The sequence below is a fragment of the Neovison vison genome, chromosome 13, assembly GCF_020171115.1.
Source record: "Neovison vison isolate M4711 chromosome 13, ASM_NN_V1, whole genome shotgun sequence".
In the NCBI taxonomy this organism is placed as follows: domain Eukaryota; kingdom Metazoa; phylum Chordata; class Mammalia; order Carnivora; family Mustelidae; genus Neogale; species Neogale vison.
The window spans coordinates 116,995,344-117,006,057 of record NC_058103.1 but is presented as its reverse complement, the minus strand read 5'-3'; the positions used below and the strand labels follow the sequence as shown (position 1 = coordinate 117,006,057).

General features: G+C 58.9%; 1 protein-coding gene across 3 annotated transcripts; it reads left to right on the top strand.

Annotated features, from left to right (window-relative positions):
- Positions 1 to 165: 165 nt before the first annotated feature.
- ULK3 (unc-51 like kinase 3) lies at positions 166 to 7,211 on the top strand. 3 transcript variants are annotated; one of them, XM_044230383.1, is made up of 16 exons: positions 166 to 325; positions 975 to 1,115; positions 1,202 to 1,317; positions 1,888 to 1,988; positions 2,719 to 2,862; positions 3,078 to 3,160; positions 3,650 to 3,805; positions 3,953 to 4,058; positions 4,262 to 4,302; positions 4,512 to 4,614; positions 4,745 to 4,809; positions 4,895 to 4,973; positions 5,056 to 5,096; positions 5,461 to 5,508; positions 5,847 to 5,913; positions 6,031 to 7,211. In XM_044230383.1, exons 1-16 carry the CDS (start codon positions 224 to 226, stop codon positions 6,045 to 6,047), a joined length of 1,410 nt encoding a protein of 469 aa, XP_044086318.1. In that variant the 5' UTR covers positions 166 to 223; the 3' UTR covers positions 6,048 to 7,211. The 3 variants fall into 3 exon arrangements, with proteins under 3 accessions (XP_044086318.1, XP_044086317.1, XP_044086319.1); XM_044230382.1 differs by having other exon boundaries at positions 1,202 to 1,322; positions 1,884 to 1,988; XM_044230384.1 differs by having other exon boundaries at positions 1,202 to 1,322; positions 1,884 to 1,990; positions 3,095 to 3,160.
- Positions 7,212 to 10,714: the final 3,503 nt, after the last annotated feature.

Here is a 10,714-nt window from a genome sequence, read left to right as displayed (position 1 = left end):
TGACCTCCAGTGGCTTGGCACCCGGAAGGGCACCTGAAGCAACTCGGGGCGGCGGGACCTAGGGGGCGGGGCGGGATAGCGCCCCGCCCAGCGTGCTGCAGTCCCGGCGGGCTGCGCTGGGGGCAGCGTGGAGGCCGGCCCGCGGCCGCGCGCCCTGACCGCAGGGCTGCGCGCCGGAACGCGGCTCCGGGAAGCAGGAAGCGGCGGGCACCGGGCGGCGGGGATGGCGGGGCCCGCCTGGGGTCCCCCGCGGCTGGACGGCTTCATCCTCACCGAGCGTCTGGGCAGCGGCACGTACGCCACAGTGTACAAAGCCTACGCCAAGGTGGGTGCGGGGCAGGGCTCCCTGGGGACCCCCGCGCCGGGCAGGGACGGGGCTGGGGCACTAGTGAGGGCCCGGCCTCTGTGGCCGCCAGACCCCGAGCGAGCCCGGATGGGCGTCCGGCGAGAGAGAGGCAAGTTGCAGCGTGCGAGCAGTGGCCCGCGGCCGGCCGCGCTTCGGTGGAGGAGCTGGGAGCTGACTGCCACCCTTAGGTTTTAAAAACAAAAACGCACGCCCACACAGCTCTGTTTTGTCTGGAGAGGCAGGTGAGGCCTCGGTGAAGCTCGGTGTCACAGGCAGATAGGCGTAGGTTAGGAGCAGAACAGGGAGGATCCTTGGTGGGCTGGAAGGAGTCTGGGACAGAGTTCTAGAAGGCTGGACCCAGTTAGGAATCGGAGTGCGCCGCTCTAGAACACTGAATGACACACCTTGGTGGGGGCGCTCTAGAATACAATGAAATCGATTATGGAGAACATTAGACTGGGTGGGGAGCCCAGGATTCCAGAATCCCAGTGCCTCCCTGGCCTGGAGAGGGGAAGCTGGGAAGCCTGGAGGCTGATGTGAGTGGGGAGGCCCAGTGATGGGGCTGGAGGGCCCAGGCATGGGCTCTGTTCCTCTCAAGGCAGAAACCTCAAATCTCCTGCCCCCACAGAAGGACACCCGTGAGGTGGTAGCCATAAAGTGTGTGGCCAAGAAGAGTCTGAACAAGGCATCTGTGGAGAACCTCCTGACAGAGATTGAGATCCTCAAGGGCATCCGACACCCCCACATTGTACAGCTGAAAGACTTCCAGGTGTGGACCTGGGGTGGGGCCACCCCCAAAGGAAGCTAGAGAAGGGGCATTCTCTTCAAGCTGCCTCTCTGCCTCTATAACCGCAGTGGGACAGCGACAACATCTACCTCATCATGGAGTTCTGCGCAGGGGGTGACCTGTCTCGCTTCATCCATACCCGCAGAATTCTGCCTGAGAAGGTGGCCCGTGTCTTCATGCAGCAGTTGGGTAAAAGCCTCGGACCCCCTCCTGACACCCCTTCTCGTGATCTCTGCCCCACTCAACCTCCCACTGCAGGCGTAGAACCATTCTTAGTAGTTGTCTCTGCTTCAGCTTGTATTGTTAGGGTCCCATCTTTCCCACGTGCCTATCCTGGCTTAAGGATGACATGAGAGAGAGAGAGAGAAACCCTTGTTTGTGGGGAGTCCGGGTTTCCACACATGGAACATAATATAAGGAACTCATAGAATTTTCCAGGGCCTAAGGGTAGGACTCAAGTGCTTTGCGAAGGAAAAGAATAAGACTTTAAGGGTTGGGGGGCTGGGGAGGCTTCTAGGAGGGGGAGGGGACTTGCGAAGGGGTCAAGGGGATAGGGGGCAAATTCTTAGAAGTGGCAGAAACCTGATATTTAAGTATTAAAACATTTGGTAGAGCAGCCAGTGTAGAAGTCCAGTTGGGCAGGCTTGAAGGGGCAGATATAAGGCTGGCAGGGGCGCGGGCGGGGTGGTGAGAGGCAGGTGAGGGATGTCCTTCTCTGACCTGTTTCTCAGTGTGGGTCTTATTCCCCAGCTAGTGCCCTGCAGTTCCTGCATGAACGGAATATCTCTCACCTGGATCTGAAGCCACAGAACATTCTGCTGAGCTCCTTGGAGAAGCCCCATCTCAAACTGGCAGGTGTGAGTCTGGAACATCAGGGATGGGGTTTGGAGGGTGGGTGTGCAGGGGCCTCACGCTGCCCAGGCTCGCTCAGCAGCCCTAGTTCTCATGACACCCTCTATTGAGTCATCAAGCCATAACAAGCTGGGAAATGCAGGGACAGGCCCGCCACCAAAAGGCAGGACGTTTCTCAGGCTCCCTTCGCTCGACTCCAGCAATGGACTGGATGGGGCCAGGGCTCAGTCTGGGGTCAGGGTTAGGACTCCATGTGTGACGACAGGAAGGACTAACCGTGTGAGCAGGGTTGGGAACTGGTCTGTCGCCAGGGTTGGGGCTCAACACGTGACTCCATCTGTGGAGGATGCGGGGGTGGAGGTGGCTGTGGCCAAGAATGGACTTGAGGCTGGGAGGCCAGAAAGCAAGGCAAAACCTCAGCTTCTAACTCCTGGTGGGCCCTTATCCTCATAGTTGATGTGATCAGGGTGGGCTTCCTGGAAAAAGATGCCTGAGGGGGCTGGCTCCCAGAGGAAGATGGAGGAGGGCTTTAGGATTTGGAGAGAAAGGGGGTGAGCAAAAGCCGCAGAGTAGGATTGATCCTGGTGATCCTGGTGAGCCTGGTGAGCCTGGCGAGCCTGGCGAGCCTGGCGGGTGGGGAGGAGCCCTGCCCTGGAGCACAGGGTGAAGCTTTAAAGGGCAGGAGATGCAACAGCTAGAATTAGGGCCCTGCTGCCCGGCCTCTTGCCTGCAGACTTTGGCTTTGCACAGCACATGTCTCCCTGGGACGAGAAGCACGTGCTCCGTGGCTCCCCACTCTACATGGCTCCCGAGATGGTGTGTCAGCGGCAGTACGATGCCCGTGTGGACCTCTGGTCCGTGGGGGTCATCCTGTACGGTGAGAACTCTGTCCCCAGCCCCAACCCCCGGACCTCCACCATGTGTCCTCAGGCAAGACCTCTCTAGGGCCCCTCTTAAGGGGTTCTAATGAATGTGACTCTGCAGGCCTGGAGTCCCTGCCATGAGAGGTGTCAGCCCCCCGACCCCAAGGTGTGGGCCAGGCCAGGCTTGACCCTGTCCCCTCCCAGCCTGCCCTCTGCCTCCCTTCCACAGAAGCCCTCTTCGGGCAGCCCCCCTTTGCCTCCAGGTCGTTCTCAGAGCTGGAGGAGAAGATCCGGAGCAACCGGGTTATCGAGGTGGGTCTCAAAGAGCCCTGGCAACCTGTTGGGAGAGGGCTTCGGGGCCCTGAGTTAGGTACCCTCGCTGCCACTGCACAGCCTGGGGCATGGGCTCCAGGCTGGCTTTGTGGTGCTAGACATGCTCTAGAGGGGAGGTTGAGGCTCTAGAGGATTCTGGGAACCCAGATCAGCTCCAGACAGGATGCAAAGGGACTGCCCCACTGATTGTGTGCGGGCCCTCTGTGGGAGCAAAGCCAGCAGGCCAGGCCCAGCCTTACCAAGAGGGATCGGGGAAGGAGAAGCAAGTACGTGGGGTTCACAACAGCAAGGCTTCCTGCGAGGGCATGGCTTCCCCCCGGCACCCAGCGCCTTGTCCTGTCACTGTTCTTCCCGAGGCTCCAATTCTCCCCCTGTACACATGTTCCTCTGGGGCATCCCTGACCGGCCCCTGGGCTGGGGGCCGAGGTGCTGGGGCCCCCTGTGATCTGGCTCCCACCTTCCCTGCAGCTCCCCCTGCGGCCCCCGCTCTCCCGAGACTGCCGGGACCTGCTGCAGCGGCTCCTGGAGCGGGACCCCAATCGTCGCATCTCCTTCCAGGACTTCTTTGCCCACCCCTGGGTGGACCTGGAGCACATGCCCAGCAGGGAGAGCCTGGCTCGTGCGGTAAAAGGGCCAGCGGGAGGGCGGAGGAGGAGGGCAGGTTGAGGGGGGCGCTCAGCAACCCCATTCAGTGGTGCACCAGGGATCTGCCCTTCTCCTTTCGTGCTGAGCCTGGGGGTGGGCCTGACCCCTGACCTGCCTGTCCCCCAGACCGCCCTTGTGGTGCAGGCTGTGAAGAAGGACCAGGATGGGGAGGCTGCGGCTGCTTTATCCCTCTACTGCCAAGCACTGGACTTCTTCGTGCCTGCCCTTCACTGTGAGTGCCTGGAGCCCTGGGGTGCAGCAGGGGGGGGCAGCCCCAACTGCAGTGGATGGATTCCAGAAGCAGCTCCCCACCCAGAGTTTTGTGGGAGACAAGGCAGAAGAGGGTAAATCTGGCACTTGGTCCTTTTGAGGGTCCCAGAGGATTTGGTGGGGGGGGCAGAGCAGACACCTCACGCAAACCCCCACTATCTGCAGATGAAGTGGATGCCCAGCGGAAGGAAGCAATTAAGGCAAAGGTGGGTGAGGGACCCTCCTGGGGTGGGCGATCCTGGGGTCTCTGCAAACCTGCTCTCTTAGAACTAAGAACCAAAACTTCATTCCTAGGGAGGGTCAGGCCCATCTCAGCGGCCCCCTGTCCTTACAGCATGGGGCAGAACCTGGAGGTGGGTGCCGGGGAGGGAGGTGAGGGTGGGGCAGCACCTTATCAGCCCTTCCTCTCCTGCAGGTGAGGCAGTACGTGTCCCGGGCTGAGGAGCTCAAAGCCATCATCTCCTCCTCCAATCAGGCCCTGCTGAAGCAGGGGACTTCTGCACATGACTTGCTCAGAGGTAGGCCTGGTTCCTGGCCTCAGGCCCCAGCAGCTTCCCTCCAGCCTGAGGGGGCAGCAGCATGCGGTAGGTTCCCTGAGATGGAAAGCAGGCTGCTCCTCCTCACCCTGAGCCTTTGGCCTCATCCCAGAGATGGCCCGGGACAAGCCTCGCCTCCTTGCTGCCCTGGAAGTGGCTTCGGCCGCCACGGCCAAGGTAGGCACATAGTTTGAGGGCTTCACGTGGGGCAGGAAAAGTGCAGGGCATGACATGAAGTGACCTGTTGTCTCCGTGGCTGTAGGAGGAGGAAGCCGGTGGGGAACAGGATGCCCTGGACCTGTACCAGCATGGTCTGGGAGAGTTGCTGGTGCTGCTGGCAGGTGAGCCCACCCCCACCATCACTACTGGCCCCCAGGCCCCAGGCTACCCATCACTCACCGCACATCCTCCCTCTCTTTGTAGCGGAGCCCCCAGGCCGGAGGCGGGAGCTGCTTCACACTGAGGTGCCTGCCGTGGTTGAGAGGGTTGGGAGGCTTCCTCTTCCCCTCTTCCCCTTGCTCCCGTGCCGGGGGTCCTCAGCTTTCCGCAGGGTGTTCCAAGGCTGGGAGTCAGACCTCACTGCCTGGGGAATTCCAGGGGCCCTGCGCGCTCCATCGGGGGCTCAGGTGCCCGGGGGTCAGGGCACGGGGACAGACAGGGTGGCGCTGCTTTGGTTGGAAAGGCCTCCTGGAGAAGGGAGCGGATAAAGAGCTCAGGGGCCGTGGTTTGGGTGGTGTGGAGGGTTCTGGAGAGCATCGAGCATGAGGAGGAAAGCAGTTTAAAGGCCCCTCTGGCCCACACCCCCATGGACGTGTCTTCCCCCGGCAGGTTCAGAACCTCATGGCTCGAGCTGAATACCTGAAGGAGCAGGTCAAGGTGGGCATGCGGGCTGGCTGCGTCCTGCCCTTCTCTGCCTGCGGCTGCCTGTCCCCTGCACCACGTTGCGGGCTGGCTGCGTCCTGCCCTTCTCTGCCTGCGGCTGCCTGTCCCCTGCACCCCCGTTGCGGGCTGGCTGCGTCCTGCCCTCTCTCTGCCTGCGGCTGTCTGTCCCCTGCACCCCCTTACATGTCTCCCCCTTCCGTCTTCCTCTGAAGGTCCCCCCATCGCTGTCTCTGTCCTTGGCACTCATGCTCAGCCACTTAGCGGCTGCCCAGTGTGGCCCTGTGCCCACATCTGGCTGTCTCTCACCCCTGCGTTGCCTTTACATTCCACAGATGAGGGAGTCTCACTGGGCCGCTGAGACCCTGGACAAAGAAGGGCTGTCGGAGTCTGTTCGAAGCTGTGAGTCCTGCCCCGGAGTCGGACCCTGACCAAGGAGAGGGAAGGGCTGGGGCGGCCCAGGATTCTGCTTCTGTGCCAGAGGCTTAAGATGGACTTTCCCCCCCTTCCTCTCCACAGCGTGCACCCTGCAGTGACCCTGGAGGGATGACTGGATGGGCCACAGCCACCCCTAATTGGGACACACTCCCTTAGACTGATGCCCAGAATTCTGTGGCCTTCCAGAACACTATGGAACAGGTTTCCTGGATGGGCAACTCTTAGACAACCCCACACACACATCCCAGGATCCCCAGCCCCCCTCAAGATCTTCTGCACTTCCCAGGAGGTCTGATGGCCCATGTCGGTGTTGGCAGCACTGGGCCTTGGCCCTGGGGGAAGGGGACCAGGACTCTGGGAGAAGAGATTCCTTCATGTGACTTTGGTTATGTGGTGGTTGCTGGATCCTGAGCCTGGCACTTTGGGGACATGAGGCCTCTAGTTTTGCTCTGAGAACGGGGCAGGGGGCCTTCCGCAGGCACTTCTGTTCTTGCCTCTTCCCCTCTCAGCAGGCAGCTGTGCCCTGTGCCCACCCCTGCCTTCCTGGAAACCCTTAATGCAACTCGCCTCCCTCCTTGCATGGGACCGGGGCACTCCCAAGACCCTCAGGGACCACCCACCCCTCGGTGTGGACTCAGGCCCACAGAGTGCCCAGTTTTCCTGGGAGCTGACCCTCGCTCACCCTCTGAGTATTTTAAGATAATCCTTCAGACGTGAAAATAATGTACTTTTCAGGGGTGGGGCCGATTTAAGAAAGCCATGCCTTGTTCCTGCTCTGGCCCAGGGGGCACAAGGGGAGTGGTCTGCAGCCTTTATCCTTCACCCCTACTTGCCTCAGAGCTGGTCCTGGCTTGGAGTGGGGAGGCATGGAGGCTGCCAGATCCCCTAAGAAAGAGCCAGCAATCCAGGGACCTGGTTCTGGGTCTGATGTTGCTGCTACCCCCCCCACCCCCTTGTGTGACCCTGGGCAAGTCCTTTCCCCTTTCTGGGCCCGATCTCGCCAGCTCTCCAGTGACGCTGTTAATACCTCCTCAGCTCCCCACATGGGCTTTTAAGAGGACAAAGTGACTTTAATCTAGAGAACAGTGTTCACCCAGTGGAATTATTTGGGGGTTCTCTTAATTTTAAAAGTCCACAAGGGTGCTGATGATACGTAACCTTTGTGCTCTTTAGTGCCTCCTTGGGACAGGAGGCGTCTTCTTTGCAGGAGGCTAGGTATAAAGAATGTAATTCATGGTTTCTCTATTAAATTATTTTCTGAACTTGTGCTTCTCTTCTTGCCCTGGAAAAAATAGAGAGGGTATCTCCTGGTTCACAGGCTGGGGCTGGAGGGACCCCAGGAAATGCTGGGAAACTTGAGGGAGAGCAGGGAAGGTCCCCAGCCTCCCCATGCCCTTGTCCCCTGGACTGGTGAGTCAGCCAGAGCAGTGAGCATTCTCTCCAGGGTCTAGTGCCCAAACCCAGCTCCCCAGACCCCAAGCTGAAACAGTTTCCATCAGCCTGCTGTCCCCCTACCATGTCTTGGTCTGAACAGCAGCCAGGAGCATCTTTGGGGAGTTAAGGGAGGGGGAGCTGCCCCCATTTGAGGGGCCTCCAGTGTGGCCAGGGAAGGGCTTCCGTACTGAGAGGGCCCTAATTTCCCCCCAAACTCTTGGCCTGGCCATTAGGGGGCAGTGTCAAGCAGTGGTCTAGAGGGCAGAAGGCATGACCAACATCTTGGCTCTGCCCTTTGGCCCTGAAACTTGGGACCCATTAGCTGGTTTCTTGGTAAAATGAGGATGAAGGTAAGTGGCTGGTGGTGGTTTGTAAGGATGAAAGGAGTTCCTGTATGTGAGCCTGGCACAGTACAAGTTCAACACAATGTTATTTTCAGATTTAGAGAAAGGAATGTACTTCAGATTATCTCTGGGAGTGGGCTGCTCAAGAAAGCCTCGATGAGAAAAATGAGGGAAAGGAAGGAGAGTGACTTGACCCAGTGGGCGGGTAGATGGAGAAGACTGGATGGGAGGGAGAGTGGGGATAAGGAAGGGCGGGCTTGAAAGACCAACAGAACAGAAGGATAATGGGCTCAAGTGTTGGCCCACGGACTCCACTGTGTGTATGTGATGTCTGCATTGTGCTTCATTGGCTGTGCCCAAACAGCCCAAAACTACAGATGGGGGTGGGGAGGAGGACCCCACTTCAGGGACAGGAAAGGCCGGGGAAGCTGAGCCAGTGGAGGAGGCCCAGGAGAAGGAAACTTCTGGGGCCTCAGGCTGGTCGTGTCTAAGCCACCTGCCAAGGAAGGAGGCAGCTCAGCCAGAGGAGGTGGGCTTCGCTCTCTAGGGTTCTCTTCGAATGGTGGAGACGTATAGGAAATATGCTAATCTGCTTTAAAAAATACATATTTTTCCTCCTAGGAGCGAGTTTCTGTCTCTCACATTTAACACTTCGAAAGTGCGCAAAACAGAGCAGACATGCCCCAGCATTCGCGTGCCTTACCCACCCCATCCTCCCACTTACACTCAGTTCCCTAAGCCCAGAGCCAGCACTAGGCCAAGCTAGGGGAGCCCCTGAGCCTCGGGTCCCTCTGCCTCCCAAGGGGCAAGCCCTGGGAGCAGCAGATGGGCCACTGGAGCAGACTGAGGGTTCCCTGTGCTTAGCCTGCCCTTTCTTCTAACCTTTCTTCTGCTAAGTAGGAAGAAGTGGAAGGACCAAGAACTTTGGTTCCTGCAGGAGGTCATCTAGAAGAACTCTTTTTTTTTTTTTTTAAGACTTTATTTATTTGACAGAGATCACAAGTAGGCAGAGAGGCAGGCAAAGAGAAGGGAGGGGGAGAAGCAGGCTCCCAGAGAGCTCTGAGCAGAGAGCCCAGTGCAGGGCTCAATCCCTTCGACCTGAGTCGAAGGCAGAGGCTTTAACCCACTGAGCCACCCAGGTGCCCCTACCTAGTAGAATTCTAGTCACCAGAAGCCAGCTGCTGTCCCAGCCCTGATATGAGAGATGGCCCAGTCCTGAGGCTGGGACATGAGGGGAGGGGCACATCACCTTCTCTAGAGTAACCCCTCCACACACTTGAAATCCCACAGACACACTAACACACAGGCACTAATAGGCCATGGGCAGCAGACACACAAAAACAACAAAGCCAAGTTCAGGTTCACAGATGCGTGCAGACGTGGACTTACACTCGTCACACACACACAGGCACAGGTCCTGCGAATAAGGCTGAGGCAGCCTTAACTCCACCGCTCCCCCAGCTCACCCACCCCGGCTCCCCTGCTTTTCCTGAGCCTTGCGCAGGATTTTCTGGGAACAGTTCTGCCTCCAGGCACGGGGATAGAGGCAGGGCAGCAGGCTCTGTGGCTCCCTCTCACTCCCCTCGCACAGCTCCCCAGTCCTAACCCAACCTCAGGCATCAGCTGGGTCAACAGGCACTGCCGGCACCTCGGGCTCTGCAAGCGAACATCCCCTAGATGTCCCCAGTGCCTGCCAGGGGGCATCTGTGTCTGAGGAGGTACCATCTGGCCAATGGGGGAAGGGGAAGTCCGCTGAACTCCAAACCCCAACACCCTCCCAAATCCTCCCTGGGGACCAGCTGGCCTCTGGAAAGTCACTGCTTCCCTCTGCGCCCCTCTCCCTCTGACAACCAGGCCTGAGCTGTCTGGGTAGATAGAAGGCAGAAGAAGGGGACTGGAGCAGGGCAGGGTCACCAATCTTCCTGAAATCGCCCAGATTACAGAGCCAGAGAATGGGGGTGGGGTGAGGGGAGCAGGCTGGCCATCTTTGCCATACCTCTCTTCCTGAAAGTGCAGAGGGGGTCCGGACACGGAGGCTGTTTCACCCCCTTTCAAGCTCTCCTGTATCCTCAGACTGCCTGCCTGCTTGAGAAAGAGGAAGGGAGGAGGGAAGAAAAAACAGGAGAAAGAAAAAGACCAGGGAGGTAAATTATTTACTCTAGACTATGCTGTACTGATGGCAGGGTTTTATTGGCTGGGAAAAGGGGAGTTGGGGGGCAAGTGGCTTTCTCTGTGGCCCTCGCATCACACCAGGCGGGTGCACCAGTCACAGACCAAGTGACTGTGTGAATAAGTGGAAGCAGAAACCAGCTGGGAGAGAGTAGTGGGTCAGTAGTCCCGTTGACACGCCCTGAGGGCTTGGGACTGGGGCGGGTACAGAGGAGGCCCCCCACCTGAGGGTATGAGTATAGGCCACGTAGGAGGCAGGAACAAGGTAGAAGTGGGTGGGGGACACAAATGAGAAGGACATGGACTAGGGGCGCCTGGGTGGCTCAGTGGGTTAAAGCCTCTGCCTGCGCTCAGATCATGATCCCAGGGTCATCTGGCTCTCTGCTCAGCGGGGAGCCTGCTTCCTCCTCTCTCTCTCTGCCTGCCTCTCTGCATACTTATGATCTGTCTCTCTGTCAAATAAATAAAATCTTTTTGTTTAAAAAAAAAAAAAAAAGGACATGGACTAGCAGAGAAGCCTTGAAAGCAGGGGAAGGAAGAGGGGAGGCAGGGAGAGGCCAACAGAGTCTGGAGACCCCTCAGCCTGTCCTCCTTGCCCACCTCTGCCTGGGCCCCAGAGCTGGCTCCTTTTGCTCCGGAGCCACCTACCTCCAGTGCAGGGACACACAGACCAGGGCTTCCTGAGGTTTCCCGGTGTGAGAAGGAAACAAGTGTGGAGGCTCAGCAGTCCCGTCGTGTCCCCCCCACCCACCCCAGTCAGCTCGGTTTGGGAGGACTCAGTGAGTGTTAACTCCCAACCTCCCCCATGGCCTGACTCT